Source organism: Centruroides vittatus, unplaced genomic scaffold (genome assembly GCF_030686945.1).
Source record: "Centruroides vittatus isolate TY-2023 unplaced genomic scaffold, ASM3068694v2 contig_824, whole genome shotgun sequence".
In the NCBI taxonomy this organism is placed as follows: Eukaryota; Metazoa; Arthropoda; class Arachnida; order Scorpiones; family Buthidae; genus Centruroides; species Centruroides vittatus.
In genome coordinates, this window is record NW_027122537.1 from 309,072 (window position 1) to 331,023 (window position 21,952).

General features: G+C 25.9%; 1 protein-coding gene across 1 annotated transcript in view; it reads left to right on the forward strand.

Annotated features, from left to right (window-relative positions):
- LOC136982362 (uncharacterized) overlaps positions 1–20,650 on the forward strand; it is a 54,811-nt gene extending 34,161 nt beyond the window's left edge. Inside the window, exons 5-9 of the mRNA XM_067278835.1 lie at positions 2,419–2,537; positions 2,725–5,184; positions 5,254–5,500; positions 9,754–9,975; positions 20,245–20,650. Coding sequence (XP_067134936.1) covers positions 2,419–2,537; positions 2,725–5,184; positions 5,254–5,500; positions 9,754–9,975; positions 20,245–20,282 — 3,086 coding nt within the window. The 3' untranslated portion in view covers positions 20,283–20,650. The remainder of the gene's footprint in view (positions 1–2,418; positions 2,538–2,724; positions 5,185–5,253; positions 5,501–9,753; positions 9,976–20,244) is intronic.
- The last annotated feature ends 1,302 nt before the right edge of the window (positions 20,651–21,952 follow it).

The following is a 21,952-nucleotide window of genomic DNA, read 5'->3' on the forward strand; positions in this document are numbered from 1 at the left end:
GTAATTCTGTTTTGGAGAAAATTTTTGAATTAAAAAATTACATGATTTCTGGTCTAGATCAATAAGTTCATATATAGTTTATTATGGCCTTCTGCCCCTAATCTTTCCATATCTGGTCTCAACTTTCATCTGCTTAACTCTGCTCTTGAGGTTAAGGAAGAAGAGACATACAGATAGTGGAAATGTATAGTTCTACAAGTTTTTCAAATTGCAGCCTAATAAAAAAATCTATGAACAAATTAAATTCAATTTTAACAAAACAAAAAATTTTTTAAATTTCTTTTTTTCTTTTAGAGTGAAGAACTCTAAAAAAAATTGCATAACAAAACCAACAATTTTTATAAGAAAAAAATCTAAATTTAACTTTAACTTGAATTTAACTTTAAATTTAACTTTTTATTGAATTTGATTGAAAAGTTTCAGTTTTGGCTTTCATGTATGCATTATAACAATAACAGTTTCTGTTATTATGGCCCTATGGATTGTTGGCGGCATAATCTTTCTTATTAAAAATGTTGTTCTAAAAAATTTTTAATTTCTTGCTTCTTTCTGTTTTCTATGTATTTTTCTTTAATTCTACAATAACCCATGTGTAAATTTACATTTTTCTATCATCATTCTTAATGTATAAAATATTTAAAGTCAAGTTAAAAATTTTTTTTTAAATTTTGCAATAAGTTTGTTCTTTTTGCTATGTAAGTTTTATATTAAAGATTACTTTATAAAAAAAACTTTAAACTATTTTTCTTGTTTTACTAACATTGGAATTAACCATTTAATTTTTTTCCTTTTTTGACTTTTTAACCCAGAATTGACTGTTTATGAATGTTTGTGTCAGAGTCCCATCTTCTCCAGCCAACATTTCACCTGATCCATTATGTCAGTTGTCTTTGTGTTTGTTTTAACAACTACAGTTTTCTTTTCTTTTCTCTCTCTTACATAACTAACATAACTTTTGATCTGACTTGACAATAGAGTTAGCGTTTTTGCTTCCAATTTATTTGAAATTAAATTTTTGTTTCGACCTGTTCTGGAACCTCACAATATTAATTATTGATATAATTTTTTTGTTCTGTCTATAAAGAAATAATACCATATGATAAATTATATAAATAATGAATAAATAAATAAAATTATAAATTTTTGTACAAAACTCAAATTCTTTTGAGTTATCGTTTTTTATTATTTGAATTTTTTAAACATGCTTTTTTTCATAATAAACATTAAAAAATTTTATACAAAATTATTGATTCTTTTTAATACGATTATGATAACTATTGATGTTTGCTAATTTTAGATGAGTAAATTACATAAAATAGACATGAAAAACGTAAACATGAACTTTTTCATATAAATAAGAATTGCTGCTTATTAAATACATCAATATATATAAATCTTATATCAAAATATAAAAAACAAACTTTCACTTCAAGCTAGGTCATTGAAAAAGTTAAATGAATAAAATCAGATTATTTTATCTATTTTCAAAGTGTAGTAAAATATTACAAACAAACAGTAAGTGATGATAAACTAATTTTTTTTGTAACATTCATGAACAAAAACTAAGTAATCAGAAACTACACAAAGAAATGTTTATACAGGATTTTTTCCATAGTTGTATGATAAAAATTGAATATTTTACAAAGTTATAAAATAATATGTCTAGTGACCTTCAGTGACTAATGTTAGCCTTGGATGTTTTTGAACTGAAGCACTAAAATTTGTAGAGCCAGTTGGGAGAAGAAGGGTTAAGTGGAGAATTATCCACTATGCCAAAGAAATGTATACAAATATTTTACTGTGATATTACATATCTGATAAATTTCATGCTTATGCATACAGATGTAAAATCTTGGTTTTAAAACATTGATCATATGGTAATTTTAACCTTGATTTTGTATTAGTTTTGCAGATCTTCTGTAACTGATAATGCAGTCATAAATGATTACATTTGAATACATTTGAAAAATGTGGACATTGTGAAGCACTGTAAACATGAAAACAAAACATTTTTCAAAAACTGCATTTATTACTGTTTAAATGCATAGAATTTTTGTAGCTTCATTTTCAATATAGTAGCATAACTTTTTTGGGTTTTGATGTCTTGAAACTCAGATGCATGTTAGATTCATTGGCACATTAGAATAAATAAAGTATGAGAATTACGAACAATTCAAATTATATTAATCTATTTATATTAAAAAATTAATGTTTTTATTTAATTGTTCTAAATAAGTTATTGGTAAAATTAAATATATAAAAATAAAGTACTTAAATTTAATATGTTTTTATAAATTTTATTAAAATTTTATAATTTGTGTAATAATTTTGAATTATATTTTTAAAAATGTTTACATCACAAATATTTATAATTTGCTTTTTAAAGAAAATTTTACCTAGTTTAAAATATTCTGAAAGGTGTTCAGTTTTTGATGCCAGTGGAAGGTTTCTATTGCTCTCTGTGTAAAGAAATTATGGCTGATGCAACTTGTGCTGAAGATCATCTTAAAAGCACATCACATAACAGGAATTATACAGTAAGAAATAAACATTAATTTAATATGATTTAATATTAATTAAAAAGTTTTTTTTTGTGTTTTCTGCACTGACTATTGCAGGAGCATTTCAAGCATTTTTTTTCAAATAATTAATATTTTAATAACAATTTTTATGTATTTAATATTACAATTTAATGAATTATTTTATTTATTTATTTTTGTTTAGAAATATACTCTTTTAAATCCATTTTATGAAAGAAGATGGAATCTTGATAAAACAGCAGGCATAGCTCGAGCTGAAAAAGAAGAAAAGAAAAGATTAGTATTGGAGAAAGAAGAAAAGAAAAGACAGCAAATTGAAAATGAAACTAAAATGAAAAAAAAGAGAGAAGCTGAAAGGCGACAGAAAGAAATTGAAAGTGCAAAAGAACGTGCAAAAGAACATGCTGTTGAATGTGCTACAGAACGTGCTAAAGAGTTAAAAAAGTTGACAATAGATACTACTATTATACCTCCAAAAGATGTCACTCCAATTAAAACAGAAGATAAAGATAAACCAAAAGCGATTAAACTAACTCTTCTTAGTGATAAGGGAAAACTTAATAAACAGAAGAAAGACATAAAGACAACTCAAAAAGAAACTAAAGCTGTCCCAGTAATTTTTATAGGAAAAGCACCAAACTTTAGATCAGCTTTAGTAAATAAGCAAGATCCATCTGGATTTGGAAAATTCAATTGGAAGAAAAAAGACGAAAAAGAGAAAAGAGATGAGAAAATTGAAAAACAAATTCCTGTGAAAAAGAATAATACTAAATTTAAGAAAAATGAAAAAGATAAAGAAGAAGAAAATGAAGTAAAAGTAACAATTCAGCAAAGTAGTTTTCCTTTAAGAAAGAAAAAGAATCAAGCACAACCTCTTGTTGTATATGGACCTGAACCTATGCCAGAATCTTATGAACAGAAACCACATTCTAATGATGTTGATAAAGCAGATGATGATGGTATATTGCCTTCTGCAATGGATATTGCTCAAGCATTTGCTGGAAAATTTGAAGAAAAGCAACCAGCTAAAACAGAATTAAATGAATCATGTATTGATGTAATAAATGATGATGATGATTATGATGATGATGATGATGATGATGATGATAATGATAAAAATATTGAATCTTCTATTTTAAGAGAAAATTCATTCACAGAGAAAGAAACTTTTCATTATCCATTTAGACAGATACATTTAGAATCCAAAACTTTAGAAAAAAATGATAATTCTATTGAAGAAGAGACACCTAAAATTTCTGAAATAAAAGTAATTAAAGGAATTTCAAATATAAATGAAGAAAAAACAGAAAATCAAACTATTTTTCATCCTGTACAAATTACAGTGACACAAAAAATAAAAAATCCTGTTGAGACAACTCTCATAAAGGAAACTAAAAAGAATGAATCGTACACAGATTCTAATATAGAAAGATATGATTGTAAATCTGATAAAGAAAAAAACACAAAGCATGATGTAATTATCAAACGTGATAGCAGTCCAGCTACTGAAAATAATAAAATTGAAGAATCTCTTATTGAATTTAAAGCTGCCATAGAGGCTTTAGAGAAAGAAAATAACAAATTTATACCATGTGACGAGATTGAAAATAATTCACAAGTTGATTGTGACAAAATTGTTGATCAAGATCATAATCATAAAAGTGAATCTATTAATATTTCAGAAGACAAATGTAGTAATGATTGTAATAATGAAAACAAAATAATTAATCAGAAACAATCTACTGAATGTGAACTAGAAGCAAGTGATAGCAAACTTTTTCAGAAAGAAAAACTTATTACTGAAATGGAAAGCAATTCAAATATCAGTTCAATTGCTATAAATAATGAAGTTATTTTAAAAAAAGAAAATAATAGAGACAGTTTCGATTCTGCATTAGTTTCTTCATTTGAAGAAAATAAAAAATATGTTCAAGATGGATTGCCTGGTTGTGAAAAATTAATGTTAAGAGAATCAACTGTTAATATTAATTTAGAAAACATTTCAGAACAAAAACCAAATGAATATAAAATACCATTAGGGCAAGAATCTGAAACAGTTCAAAATTTACCAAAAAAATCTAATGAAGAACATGAAATTGTTCATCATAAAATTAATTTTGAAGAAATGCATAGTAATAACACAATGTTATCTGAAAATAAAATATCTGAAAAAGTTACAGATAATTCAGTTTTTAAACCTTGTATATCTAATATTCCATGCATAAAAAGTAATGACTCTGAACTAGTAGAAACTAGTGATGTCATTAATGTCATTATTGATGAATCATCCAAATCAATGAATATGGATTGTGATGATTATTCTGTTGATAATGATAACTTGAGTTTAAGAGAGAATAATAAAAAATGTATTTTGCAAAAGGAAGTTAGAATTATTAGTGAAAGTGCTAAAGAAATTTCAGATGATAACATAAAATATGTAAATGTTGACTCAAATAGAGAAGATAATGTAAACTTAATGGAAACAAACAGTGAATCAATCCCTGAAAAAATATTGCAAGTAAAAACAGATATTAATGCAAATTCAAATACAAATTCAGATTTACATACAAATATTAAATTTTCAAATTCTGCAGAATTAGAAATTAGTTTAGAATCTGAATCAAATCTAATATCTGCACAAACTGTAAGTAATCTTAGTTTTATTTTATTTAGATACTCTATTTTAAATTATTAATAAATTGAATTTTTACAGGAAACTGAATCAAGTAATTTACAACATGAAACAATGGAAATTGATAAAATAAAAGAAGAAATACCTGAAAAAAGTACCCTTTGTACACAAGATAAATCAGAAAAAGATAATTCTTTAATAAAATCAGATAGCTGTTCTGATATAGCATCTCAGTCATCTGAGAGAATTGATCAATTTCATAGCCAATCAATATCTAAAATATTAATGAATACAGACATTTCTAAAAACAAAGATATTAATAATAAAGGTATATTTTTATTAAAATTTAAATTATGAAAATTTTATATAAAATGTTATTTAAAGATATATTTAATTCAATATTTGTAATTATTAAGTTATAGATTGCAGTGAAACTTGTATAAGAAATGAAATAATGGTAAACAATAAATAGTTACCTCATCAGAATATGAACTTCTTAAATTATTTTATATTTAATATTTGAGAATTAATAATTTATTTTATTTATTCAATATTTCTTGATTTATTGGACTTTGAATTATTTTTAAGTTGAGTAACTGAAAATTTTAACCATTCAACTTGTTTTGTTGATACCAATTTTCAAAATTGAATGGAAGTACACTTTCAGATACAGTAAAGGAAAAAACAAATAAAATAAAATTAGATTTAAATTCTCAAATTTACTTGTAAATTGGATTTTAAGTCAGAAATTACATAAAGTAGTGAATGTTGTATTCTAGTGCCATGAATACATTAAAAACACTGCATCATTCTATATTGTAAATAAATTGGAACATACTGGCTTTCAATAGAGCTTGAAAAATTTTATGCTGCCTCATTTAGTTAGACAATTCAGTCATTATGATAGATACAATGCTGACAACAAAAGAAAAATAAAATAAAAACTTAATATCAATAATAATAATAATAATAAGACTCCATCATCAATTGGCATAGATTTAATGATAGTTATTATTTTTAATTACATTTGTTTACATATTTGGCTGTATTTGGAAAACTTTATATAGTATGTTTTTATGTAATTTCTGAAGTACTGTAGTTTTTTTCAAATAAATTGGCACCTAACCTGAACATAAGCACATGTCATTTTGTCTTCTGATTGGTCTAAATGTTAGCTGAACATAAGTTGAAGTATGACTGATTCCTAGTTTTAAATAATTTTGTTGTAAAACATAGGATAAAAGAAAATTTTCTGTATAAATATAAATTTTAGTTACCTAAAAAATTATAAATTTTCTTTAGCATTTAGTATGATGACTTTTGAGAGATTAATATCTGTGACACAAATTAAACAAAATTTTTTCTCATTGATGAAAATCACACTTTTCACCTTTAATATAATTTTTATATATAAAAGTCATTAATTGTAATAAAATAATAAAGTGCAATTATCCTAGAATAACACATTTATTGTATAAAAAAAGTAACAACATAATGAAAATTTTTAGAACACTACTTTTTTAGTGTGCGATTTTCAAGCTTTGGTGTTATTGCCCCTGCTGTCTCACAATCAGTTGCATGATAATAAATGAAAATTCTTTAATTTATATATTACACTCACCTCGCATTCATAAAATTAAAAAAATACAAAACTTATATAGGACATGGTGTCATAAAACTTTATAAAATGATTTAAAAATGCCAATGGAAAAAATTAAATTATTTCCAGGTCAAATTTGAATTCTTTAGAAGTTATTTGCTTTAAAATAACATTTCTTTAAGTCAAATAAGCACTTACTTGACCTGAAGAATTCTGCTTGGATGCCAAAATACCCAACTGTTGTTAAAGTAGTCAAAGCATTGTTGGTTCTTAGTCATGGCAATGCAGATGTTGAAAGAGGGTTCTCCATTTCTAGATGGCTTTTGACAGAAGACAGAACCTCTGTCAGAACAAATGATGAATTTATTGTTTATAGTAAAAGATGGACTTTGTGTATACAACAATACAGTAGAGCATTGATTATCCGACTCAATTGGGGACTGGGGTTGGTCGGATAACTGAAAAATCGGATAACCAAAAAGTATGAAAAAATACATTATTAGTATATCCCATGTAATTAGTATATTAGTATATTCCTATTAACCTACTTTGCGTTGAATTTTCATTGATGATAAGTCTAACAAAATTTTTTTAAAAATAATAATCATCATTATTGTATCGTTAAAAATTATTTTTTTATTTTGCACAAAATAAATACAAAAATAAAGAAAAAATAGAAAATTAAGCTTGGTTTAAATACAGTAGAGTGTCGTTTATCCAAATCAGTTGGGGACTGGGATTGTTCGAATAACTGATTTTTTTCAGATAACTGATTATGTATGAAAAAATATATTAACCTATTCGATGTTGAAATTTTTCTCTGTTGCGTGTTGCTTCGTGTTGAATTTTCGTCGATTTTAAGCCTAACGAAAATTTTTATAACAATAATCGAGGCTATTGTATCATTAAAAATTATTTCTTTATTTTGTACAAACAAAATAAATATATTGAAAAATATAAAAACAAAAAATTATACTTTAGAAGTTAATCTAGTATCAAAAACATTCAATTCAGCACGACACAGTCCGACTGGAAAGCTTTCGGTTAACCGAACTCTACTGTACTGGCCTCCCTTTAATGGTTGAGTCAGTGTTGCCAGCTAAAACACACAGAAATTTAACAAAATAATATTAAAGTAGCCAAGACATAGCCAAATATTGTAGCGCCACATCACTAGCGGACATTTGAATTTGCTGACTAGAATGTAGTTGGTTAACCGATGTGTCAGTTGATCGGGGGTCGGATAATTGATGCTCTACTGTACTGTTGTTACTTTACTAATACTTTTTATGGCTGGCTAGGTAAATATTTAACTCCTTTGACTATGTGAGTATACTCTTAGCTTTCAGTTTCCTGTTCAAAGTTAAGTTGCAAGTTATGCTTATAATTCATATAAATGTCACACTATATAATAGTCAGCAAACTTAAAATATATTTCATATGTATAAGTAGTACATACCAAGTTTATAAAAGGAAATTACATAAGTATATAGAAGCTGCAGCAAGAGTCTAGAAGAATCATATGTAGCTCACAAGCCATAGTTTGACCACTGTGTGTGTTACAGCCAAACTCCATTCATACATTTTAAGTAAAAGCTATTTGCGGAGGCAGCAGCCTACAAAGGAAGGTCGTCTCCGAAATTTGTGTGAATTGTTCAAAGACTGCTGATGGTGCGAACGGTGAAAAAGGAGGACAACATGCAAAGTTATTTCTTTGTAAAAGTCGTATTTATATTTTTATTAAATTTTATTAAATCCATTTATACATTTTTCAGTTGCACATTACATATTTTCTCACGGTACATTCTCCATGGTATGTTCGGCATGGTACGTTCTCCATTTTAAAATACTTTGTATTTCATTTATATGATTTTTCACTTATATGTCATATTTTTTTTAGTATTCTTCAGCACTTTTTCTCACTTATGCCTTTGAAATGGAAAAATTTAAAGTGAATATTAAAAAATTGAAAAGGCAAATTATGTATTCACTTTTAGAATGACTCTTCATTCTTTCATGTGACTTTTGGCAGAAGGAAACAACTGATTGCATATACTGTATTAGTGTGTAATAAGTCCATCAAGAGAAACAAGAAACAAACAAAACTTGATCAATTTTTAAAAGCTTTTGGTTTTCTTCATTTAAGTGAATGGGACGCATGGGTGATCTGCTGAGGAAAGAATGCTTTCTGGGAAGTCTTTTATGGAAAACTTGCCTTTATTTAGATATACTAACATGAAGAAAACCTGGAAAACTCCACATTGCCAGTGTTCACAATTGTTGGTGAGGCATGACCAGTGTTCAGTGGTTTTACCCATTTGGTTACTAGTGGGGGTTTTTTTTAAGTGCATGACTTAATTTCACATTGTTTACTTTTCCTTTTAAATGTTTAAATTATTATATATATATATATATATATATATATATATATAAAATTGAAATTTCTTTGTCAAGAATTACACATAAATTCAGTTGTACAGTTTTAATTTCTGTTGTATTGCACTTTTTTATGACTATATTCACTCTGAAAGCAATTAAAAAATAATTTTATTTGTATGTTTTTCTCACTTACCTGATATTTTTTTGTTTCCTTTGAAACATATAAACAAGGTTCACTGTATATACTGGTGAGGTAACACTTGTGTTGATAAATTCCAACAGTTGTTATTATTTTATTTGTAATTTTGTTTATCATTTACAATGCTCACAATTAAACAAATATATTTGCTGAAATAAGCTTTATAATGTTTTCTATTATACATGTTTCACAAGTTAGTTAACTTTAATTGAAATGATAAATATTTCTATAGTATATGAAAAAGGATTACCTAAAATACTAAACCTGACTGATTTTAAGAAATTTGATTCGTATTTATAAAGTATTTAAGTTATTTTAAATACTAATCATAAATAAATAAAATAATTTAAATATATTTAAAAATCCAATTTAATTTTTTAGTATTTTTTATATCTCTTGATAGATTCTTCATTGCAAGTATTAGAAAAAACAATAGAAGAGGCAAAACCATTAGAAAATATGACAGAATTTTCTAGTACATTTGAAGATAGAATAATAGTAGAGACTTCTAATATTTCTGAATTAAATTTAAGAAATGAAGAAATTTTTAATAATGAATTGAACAATCAAAATTCATTTTCAAATGATTTATCAACTGATAATGAAACAGAAAAACCAAATATAGGTAAGAATTATTTAAAATTATTATTTGTGTCTTTAATTAAGTATAAATTGTAATATTACTGGGTTGTTGCTTTGTTTTTTGTATTTGTTGCATTTATCATTGTTTTGCCGTGTTTTCTTAAAATTTTTTGTATAAGAATTATTTCTGATACTTACCTGATATTATGTATTTCTCTAATAACTCGTTTAGAATTTTCCTCCAGAATGTCAGATCAATAAATAATAAGCTTTTAACTTTACCCAGCATTCTTAACGATGATTTTGATTTTTATATCCTTGTTGAAAGCTGGATATCTCATGAATCATATGACATTACGTATTTATTAACCAAATGGGTTTTCAATTTTTTCTTTTACCCATCAAAATCAGAGGCAGTGGCATATTATTAATATTACCTATATCACTTGATGTATTCAAAATTTTTGAATGTTGAGACTCCATTCTAGCTGTTAACATTTCAGATCTCCAATTGATTATTATTTTAATTTATGCTCTTCGTCCTAAAAGAATGAGTATTTTTCAAACTTTACACTGTTTTCTATGCTCCCTCGAATCTATACATAACCAGAGGCTTATTCTTTGTGGATATTTTAATCTATCCATTGTTTTCTGGACTGCTTCTGGTCCAAGTTTTTGTAATTTAGATCCTGCTGAAGCCTTTTTCTTGAATGAAATAATTTATTTTTCAACTTTTTCGAGGGATTATAATGTTAGAATTATCACGAGAAAGATTTTATCTCCTTCTTGTTGTAATTCTTATTTTGATCTGGCATTTTTAATAAATGCTCCATAGCTGCATCTCTTACCAACAGTTTCATCTCTGATCAGTCAGCTATTTGTTTAGATGTTTCAATTTTTTCTGAACCTTGTAAACTAAATGTTTTATTAAAGTTCCTATTTGGTCACAATTTAATCAAAAAGCTGCTAATAGATATTTATGCTCTATGGATTGGCCATTCTTAGAATCTTCTCATTTGCCAGTTTCTGTTATTACCAATCTCACCTATAATATTTTAAGTTCAGCCATTGAAAAGTATTTAAAATTATGAAAAATTGATGTTTCTTCATATAAATGGTTTTCTGCTCATCTTAAAAAACTATGTAATATTCTTAGAAAACAATGGTGCAAGTGGAAAAAATCTGGCAAGAGATCTATACCTATATCAAGTCATGCAAAAACAATATCATAAGGAATGTTCATCGTCTTTTTTAAAATTATTTTAATGGAATAGTTGATTCTTTTGCCTCAATGGAATAGTTGATCCTTTTGCCCAAAAAAGTCTTGGGCTTTTTGGGCTTTCATACCGAAATTCTCTAGGAATACTCGTAATAAGACTTTTATGTTTCATGATAATCGAGTATATGATATTTATCTTAATCTCAAACAAAAACATGGTAATATTATTCCAGAAGTTGATTACAAACCACTTGCTTTTTCTTTGCAAACATTATTTTTAATTCTCATTTTCAGAATTCGCTTATGCTATTAATTTACTTAATACCTCTACTTTCAATCTACATCATATTCCAGCTGTGCAATCTATTTCTGCTGTTATACTTTCCAAACTTTTTTCTCATTGTAGTCGATCTAGTTATGTTCCCAATCAATGGCTCTCATCAACAATTATTCCAATTCCAAAAACAGATAAAAACAATGACCCATTACTTTTCCCCTGCAATGTTGAAGATTTTTGAAATCTGTGTATACATTGAATCTACTCTCCTTTATCTAGTAAACTCCTTCCTTTCAACATTGTGGCATTCACCACCATTCAACAACAACAAATGTATTACAAACTTTGTCTTATATAATTAATGATTTTGAAAATAAGCAGTCTTGTTACATGGTATATATTGATATAAGCAGTGCATATAATTCTGTATTACCTAATATCCTTCTTAATTTACTACGTGAATATGATATTGATCCTGCGACTTATTCTTGGTTCAGTAATTATTTCTTATTAACAACTTATAAAATTAAAATAGGCGATTATACTTTTCTTGATTTTTGTTGTATCCAACAAGGATCTATTTTTAGCAGCCTTTTGTTTTCAAAGTATTTAAATCAGCTTCTCTGTCGTCTTAAATCTCATATTGTAGCTTATTCCAATGACAAAATTAATCTGTTCTGATCCATCTTTCTTACAGTCTGATATCTATTTATTAATAAATAAATATGTTTAAATCTGCAAACCTGAAAATTAATACAGAGAAAACAGTGGTTATATGTTACACTTTGATTCATAATCCTCCATTACTTGTTTTTTACATCTGTTGTAATCCAATTAATTACATAACTTCTATTAGTGATTTATGCATAGTTTTTGACACTAAACTTACTATCAAAAATCATATTGATAAACTAGTTAAATCCCTGGCTATCAGACATGGAATTTTATGGCGATTTTGTAAGCCCATCTTTAACAAAAGAGCATTGCAGACCATTTTTTATGTTAATTTTCAATCTTGCATTGATTATGGATTGCCCATCTGGTCTATGACTGCACCTTCCCTTTTACACAAGATTACTTCTGCTATTAATATGATTCACCTTACATTTAACAAAATGTGTAACCTGCCTTTCACTATTGACTCTAATATCACTAGAATTTGCCTGGGCTTTCCTTCTTTCTTTGAGAGAATTAAATATTTTGACTGATTAATATATTACAAATATTTTAATGGTCTTAGTCTTATCTATCAAGATTGGCTTTCAATCCAAATTCCATTGAGAAAACTTTGCTCACTTACTTTCGTTTTTACTCCTTTTTATCATCTAAATATATCCCAATGATCTTTCATTTACCATATATCACAAAACCTTAATAATTTTGATGAATTTTTACATCTTGATCTCCCTGATTTTAAATTGAAATGTAAAAAAAAGCACTGCATCTATTTTAAGATTTGTTACCTGTTTTTTTTTTTTTGTTTTAAGGGGTGGTGTTTGTTTTTATGATATATGTTGTTGTAGGGGAAATCAAATGTCCAGCCAGACTTTTCCTATAAATTTAATTAAATAAATAAATAAATTATATGAAAGAAATATTCTAGTATTAAATGTTCTGAATATAATGTCAAAGCACTTCAAAAATATTAATTATATTAAAGAAATTAAATGACACCTAAAACTAGTTGGATTATAGAGCAGACCAAAATTACAATCTAATTTCTTTTTTTAAATTTATTTATAACTTTTAAGAGTGTGGTAAGTAAAAATATCATTAAATTCCTTATGATAGCATTTTGTATATATTAGTTATGAAAAATTCTGCCTTATAAATGGCTGTCTTCACTGTGTTTGAAATTCTTTTTGTTTTCAATATACCATATTACTTCAATATAAGCTGCTCTCAAATTTATGTTGCAGTAGGAGTTGAAAAATGGGAAAAAAATTTATATGTATGATTTGCATCACTTGCAGGGTACTTTCTCTTTTTAGGCCCCAAAAATGATTTTCTGTCTTTTTTACACTGTGAAGTGACTTTTCCTTTATGGTTCTCCAACAATGCACGTTCTTTTTTGTCAATTGTAAATCTTTTACTGGCTGTATGATTTCCAATTTCTTTGGTACACAATATAACCTTTTTTTTGGATTCAGCATTATATGTAAACCATTTTTCCATTATTGGTGAGTACAAGTAATAAAATAATTTAAAATTTGATTCTACACAGCTGCTATCAATCAGCAACTGGATTAAATCAGAAAAGTGCGAACAGGGAACCACTGAATAAACTGCTATCAATGATCGTAATACTATGTGCATGCATAGAGCATAAAGCAAAGACCTGATTGTTGGGGAGTGGGAGATCAGCAGAAATAAGAAGTTAAAGTATTTGCTTTGAATTTAAGCTGCACTCTAATTTAATGTCTTAAAAATTGGAATAAAAAGTACAGCTAAATTCAAAGTAATAAGGTATTATTCATAACTCTCTTCAAAATTCTGTAGCTACTCATTACATAAATTTTTCACAAATGCAGTATAATCTGCTTAATGTAATCACTTAAGACTTATTTATATTGATAACACTTAAAAAGACTACAATCGGTGAAAATTATGATTTTATTGATTCTTATATTAAAATAACATGTAAGAACAATTAAAAAATGTATAACTTAAAGATTTGTTTATTATTATTATGTAATTTATCCAGTGGTGTTTGCTTGCTACCATCTGTTAATCACTGGCTGCAGTTAAAACAACAGCTAGATATAATAGAATAAGAAATATTAGCAATTTAAACTATTGTGTTATGAACAAATAATGATTAAGGTTTAAAATTCAAAGCACTGTTTAAGACTGATGATAACAATAACCAAACTCTGATTACAATAATAAGTTTCATAAGTGTATTTTAATTTATATGATTTGGGTCTTGCTAATTTTAACAGTATTAAACGACTGATGATGATATCTGTGATTAAAATAAATAGTCTACAGCAGTGTAAATAAAATGTAAGGAATTTAATATACTCTATTTTCATATGGACAACCTATAAGTTATCTGCAAAGAAGTCAATTTAAAATTTAGGTATGAGTTCAATGGGGTCATGGTTTTATTGTCACTTGAGGGTATATACTGGTGTGAGTTATGCATAGGTTTTAGTTCTTTTCTAGTAATATGTTTACAGATTACATGCCAATGAGAGTTATCTGCATGAAAATACAATATTTTTACTTTATCTATCTTATACATTCTTAAAAATTATAAGCAAAGAAATCTGAAAACTTTTGATTCACTTTGTATTTGATTTTTATTTATCAATTATAATGAGGTGGAAAAAGTAATTTAAAAATTAAAAAATAAATATTTTTCATGTATATACAGGATGATTTTAACTATATGTGAAAAATCTTGGACTAATTCTTCAAATAATTTTAACCATAAAAATGTATGTGAACATATGTTCAAAATGGCATAGTTTTAATGTTACGGGATTTTAATATGTGAAAATGTTGATGAATTATGGAATCAAATTGTTGTATCCTGTGAAATAATATGACACATCCCTGATATTTGTGAATGTGCACGTCAATCAATGCAGCAGAGGATAGAATTTTGTATTATTGGCAGTAGTCATTTTCAACACTTACTACAATTCTATTGTTTTGAACATAGGTTCATATGAACTTTTACAGTTGAAATTATTTGAAAAATCAGCCACTGAAATTTTAGAATCACTATGTATATATATGTGAGAAAACATTCAGTTGAAATACATTTCAATAACACATATATATATTTGTTTATTTAATATATCAATTTTTTTATGTAGATAGATTAAATATGGATCATGGTCTTACTTTCTTTAATCATAATAAAATACATAATTATTAAATAATTTATAGAAATTCATTTAATATTTATCAATGATATAAAATGCCTCATGATTATTGTTCTTTTGAGTGATATAAATGAAATTTTAATATGTTTAAAGAAAGAATGATAAAAATCATTTTTGAGAATATAAATATAACCTATGTTAAAATTATTTGATTGCTATTTTTATATGAAAATATCTGTATATAGATTTGTTCCAAGACTACTACAATTATTTTTTGACATTTTCAATCTTACAAATACAGTAGAAACTCAATTATTCAAAACAGTTTTTATTAAAAGAAAGAAAACATAGTGTCTACATACAACAGAGTATTAATACACAGAGCTCAATCTCTCCATTTAATTGGAAATTATATCAACTGTTGATTGTAGTGCCAAGCAACTAGGTTATATATGAAAGATGTTACATTTTGAATAAATTAATTTGCTTTCAAATACGGTAATTGCATTATAATATTTATAGTTTATGAAACTTTAAATGCACAGTACTTGTTGTATCCAAAACATAAAAACAGATTCTGGATTATTTGAAATTTCATTTATCTGAAAGATCTCTGGTCAAATCAAGTTTGGATAATTGAGTTTCCACTGTATAAATCTTAAATTTGGTATTTTTTGATTAATTAAATAGTTTTTGACTATTTAGTTTATTAAAAAATTTAAATGAAGTAAAAATATTAAACACACATTATTTTACAGATTATTTTTGTATGCCATTTATAGTTATATAATAATGTTTAAATTATCTACTTGAAATATTTTGACAAAGAGGAAAAATGATTTATCAGTAAACTCATTCATTTTTTTAATTAGGGTAAATGGTAGTTATTGGCCATTTTAGGAAATTTTTATTTTATATTTTGAGACACCATGAACTGTTGATACCAGATACTGGACCTTTTCATATCCACTTTATTTTCTGATGTACTTCACAGTGTATATACATAAGAAAATAAAGTGGATGTGAAAAGGTCCAGTATCTGGTATCAACAGTTCATGGTGTCTCAAAATATAATTTAATGAAGGACAGTTTTAACACAGAAAAAAAAAATTTTTATTTTAAAAATTCTATGACATAACAGAAAGATTAAATCAGAAAATATTATAAAATGTTACATGTACTGATGAATTTGTTTTTTTAAATCCTTTCTACTACCAACATCTAGAAATTACAAACAGCAATTGTTTAATGCAAAATGTGCCTTGTTTTATGAAAATGCAAAATTGTATAGTTATTGGCCACATGCAATGACAGAAAAACATACAGAATTTTTTACTACCTACTGAAAGCAGAAACTTGCATTAATACCACCATGGAATATTTCCAGAATAGCTTTTATAGAACTTTTTTTAGAGAGGTTTAAATTCAAAATTGCCAATTACTGTCTGGTGGCCAATAACTGTATTATTTACTGATATAGAAATATCTATTTTATTTTAGTTTTCAAAAATTAATTAAATATCTAAATATAAAGTTTAATAAACACATTGATATATACATAAAATTAAAAATTTCTAAGATAGAAAATTTATATTATTTTAAGATGGTAAATTACCAAAAATTTATCCTTTTTTTTATTTGAAATTTTGGTATTTACAAAACCCAATATTTATTTATTTATTACAAAATTTATTCTAAATTTAATTTAGAAAATATTACTTTTTACTGATTAAATGTTTGCTACTTTTAAATATTTAACTGAGGCTATTTAAATAGTATATTTACTTTAATTCTCATTTATATGTAGTTAAATTTAATTTTTTAAACTTATACTTAATTCTCAAAAATTAGATTAATCCCTCAATGTCACTGCATATATCAAAATTGCATTAATCAAATATAGGTATCTCTCTTACAACACATCACTTCTATAACATGGTTTTACCTAACACAGTTCGAAAATTGGGGAAATCACCTGTATAACACAGTTTCCAGTTTTGCTCTAACATGGTTTTAGAAATCCTCTGTACAAAATTTCACAATTTTTAAGTCTAAACTCTGTTATTCAATATTTTTTTTATTCAAGTAAGCATGAATGTTGTCTCAAATTTGCCAACAGAATTTAGAATATTGAAATTTTCAATTTGTTTTGTGCCTTTCATCAGGTTTACTTTAATGAAAACCGATAGTGCAATTTTTTTCTTCCTTGTTCTAGCTTTTCTATCAATTAAGTGTCATTGTCATTGCTTTCAGACTTTAGCCTTTAAGACTATCACTGTGTTTTCTTTTTATAGATTAGTCTTTGTATTTAGTAAAGTTTATTTAAACATTTTTAGGTTAATGTTTATTATACTTTTTTAAACTGTAGATATTACTTACCTACAGATTACTTTATTCATAAAAATGACAAACAAAATAAGTGGTATCTTTGTATTTGAACTGTTCTCAATTCAAACAATTCAGTATTTGAACACAAATTCTGGAAAAAATATCTCAGTACTCAACTGAACAAATGCAATTCTCTAGAACAAATTTTTGGTTAATAACATATTTTTATGTTTATCATCCATAAAAATTTAAGATAAAAATAATAAAAAATGAAGACGTTGCTGTTATTTCTGATGAAGATTAACAAAAAAGCTCAGATTATCATACTTTGTAAAAATAAAATGCTGTTGTTTAAAATTAATAGGAGAGAGGTTGCAATTGAAGTTTTCACCTCTAAAATGTCTACTTTGAATGTCTAATGCTGCCATCTTGAAAGCCTAGAAGTTTGACATTGGTGTTTGGAACATCAAGCATAGCAAGTAGAAGTTCAGCTTAAACTTCTGCGTTTTTCTGTGTTTTGGGTTAAAATTATGGAATATTTTATTAAAATTATTTAAGCATTTATGTATAACATTGTGAAAAATACACGATTTTAATCCTGAAATAATTTAATTATTTAATTAATTGTGAGTGCTGTGAAGTGTCTGTAGAATTTCTATAGCTGTGTTCATGAAATAGCTTATCATAATACTGTAGAAGTAGGTTTGTTCTTTTACAGCATCTACTATCAACAGCATAATTCGTTTGTAAATTTCTAGAAGTAATTTTCCAAGCTGTTTTTAGATTGTCATCTCCATACAGATTTATAACCACCAATTTCCTCAACAAAAGTATGGCAGGAGAACAGGCAAAGTGCATTGAAATTTTCCTACTATTAAATCGTATGGTAGGAATCACAATGCTAATTAAAATAAAAAATAATTCGTTAGTGTTATTAAACATTCTACAAATATTTTAAAATAGTTTAATTTATTTACCCTTGCTGGTCACCTTTGTCATTCTTGAGTGCATCTGCCATTTTACAACAAATCTTGTGAAGCATTGTGTGACATAAACATGTAGCACATTGTGTTTTACTTGGAGTAGACATTTTTGCTTGCCATACAAGTTTGAAGTTTCAACTTTGGCCACAATCTTTCTATTAATGCATAATATGACACTTTTAATTATGATTGTTAGTTAATTGTAGATTGTAAATGAATTATTGATTGCTTTAATAAACATTTTTTAATAACAAAAAAGAATAATATACTTTTGTTAACTTTTGGAACCTAACCCCATGTTTTGTGTTAGTCCTTTGTTTTTTATAGCATGGATTTGCATAATAAGACACTTTCGGAATATAACAATTGTGTTATACAAGGGATACTTGTATGATAATCAAAGATAAAAATTACAATTCATCCATCATCAATTGTTGTATTACTAATTTGCTTATATGGTGCTCTTTTATCATATAAGCAAATTATTAATTACACAAACCAAATTTGCTTGAAATCTTATTTGAAAACTTGAAAATTTTCATCATGTTTAAATCTTTTAATTATATCAAGTTTTGTATTTAAAATAATAGAGAGGTTGCGGCTGACATTTGCAACGCAAAAATGTGTATGTCGGACGTTCAGCACCTGTAAGCCTAGAAGTTTGACAATGGCATTTGGAATGTCGAGCATGATTCCACTGACATTCCAAACGCCATTGTCTAACTTCTAGGCTTACAGGAAGGTGGCGCTGAACATCCGACGTACATGTTTTTGCGTTGCAAATGTCGGCCACAACCTCTCTAATTACTTTCCTCTCCTTTTTTTTCATTTAATGACTCAGTTGTGGTATTGCTTTTATTCTTCAACATGATCAATGGACTGTAAAATTTACAAAGAACATAATTTATAAATACAGTAGAACAACTGGAGCTTGTAATACATGAACTCTTAATGCTAGCAGCAAAGTAACTGGCTGGGTCTCATGCTTTGGCAGCTGTGTGGGATGAATGACATCATTATGCTCATGACTTTCTTTCTCTGTCAAGAAGCATTCCTCAAGGCTTGTATATTTTTGCATGGTAAATTTAAGGGCACATTAGTTAAAACTTTTGCTGCATATATAAAGGGATTGCTGCAATTAATTTTGTAGCATTAATCCCATGTTAAGCAAGGGCAACCTGTGTAATAATAATAATAAGAAATTTATATAGTTAATCCATTTATAAATATTAATTAATGTAATAATTGAATAATCAGTTTATTAACATTCTTTACTTTGTAAATTTTTCAAAAATTTTATTCATTCAAACATAATCAAAAAGCAAGTAGGGTAAACAAAATTGTTCACACTATTTTTAATTGTTTTCATAATAATAGACTCACATTTGATTTTTTTCTAATTTTATGATCCATTAGTTTATTTTATTATTTGTATTTATGCAATTAAAGGGTGTATGTGTAATATTTTCAGTTTATCTTTTAAAAACTATTGTTGATTAAAAGTTTAATCATTTTTATTCATTTTATGCTGTTGTTTTATGATGATTTCATGATGTTATTGTTTCCATTAAAAACAATACATTTAATGTTATGTCTTAACTTAGTTTTTATTAACAATATACCAAAAATTTTTCTTTTTACTAAATAATAATACTGTATTTTATTTCAGATTTGGACATTGAAATGCAGGACCAGTTACAGAATTAAATTTTATTTGAAAAATATCCAAGTTTTATTAAATATATAATCTATCATACACTTTTAAAATGAAATCTGTGAAGATTCATTTGCACCAACATCATTTAATAGTTTATCAACAACCTGTGAATATTATTTGTGATTTCTTTTATTATCCAAATGATTCATTATTATTGTTGTATATTGGTGTGGTAATATTACAATTTTTCATAAAAGGAAGTGTTCAAGTAGTCAGTCATCATATATATTGAAAAGACAGAGTAACATAATTATGTATCATTTATAATTATATTATATAGACTTTTTTCAAGTACTATCATAAAGTATAGTTTCATGTATAATGTACATTGTTGTTTAATAAAGCTTGTTTTGCTGGATTTTCTTTTATTTAAATGTTTTATAAAGTTTCTTACATAATATTGTCTTAGTAATTTTTTCTTTTAAATTTTGTAAGTATGATGTAAGATGAAAGTTACAAATATCATATATATGAGGTGAGTATTGAATTTTATTTTCTTTTAATCTGCATTCTCTTGTTTCAAATAATTCTATATTTTCACATTATATCTTTACAAAAATGCCATAATTTAGCATATTGTCATTGGATGAAATGAGACTTTTTATGCAAAGCGAATATGTAAAAGAAGAAATTTTTTGTATTTGGTAAGTTCTTTCTACTTAATTAAAATATTTTTGTATAATGTACAGTACCTTTTGTTGAAAAATTACAAAAAATTTTAGATGATTTTATAATCTCTACATACAGTATAACTATAAAAAAAATTTGCTTCTTATCCTTCTTTTCAAATTTAAGATTTATCAAGCTTATGTATTGGCTTCTTGTCTGAGAACATAGCACACCTTTTGAGGAATGTTGTTTCAGTTGGACTCCAAGAGACTTTTTTGGCTGTTCTACTTTATTGATGTAGGCTAATTGACTAATGCATTTCAGGTTACAAGTTCTTTTACATTTTTAAAAGACATTTTTACATTTTACATTTTTAAAATATTACATCTTTAAAAAAAAAAACAAAGATTATAATTATATTTGTATATAAATTTTTTTTTTGATTTTAGTACAGTACATTGTATATGAATATACTTACCTTTTATCTTTATTACATCCATTTTTATTGGTTTCATCCAAAACTATTTTTAAAGATATATTAGATCTATAAATATATTTGTTTTTTATAAAATGTTACAAAATTGACTTTTTTGTTACTTAATAAACTTTAATTTTAAAACCTATTCATGTTGTAAAAAAGAACTTTTAATTATAAAAATTTCCAGAAATTTTTCTTGTAAATACATATATAAAAAATATAATATATTCTAAAACCCATTTACTTTATTAATCTATTGTTTTAGGCCACATTTTTTCCTCCTAAAATGATCTAGAGGTTCTTTTATGTAGAATTTTAGCTAATTTTACTAAAAAAAGTTGTAGGAAAATTTTAGAAACCATAGCTAATATTTCTGATCTGTGAAGCTTGCCCAGAACAATACACAATACATTATTGTTTAAACATTTGTTTATTCTCATAAATACTGTACATTATTACAGTGTACTGCACTACCAACATAACCATAAATCTATTGTTACAACTCACAAGTACTACATTATCCACAATCCTTCCTGGTTTTGATTCACACCAGGCAACAAATGCAAAATGAAA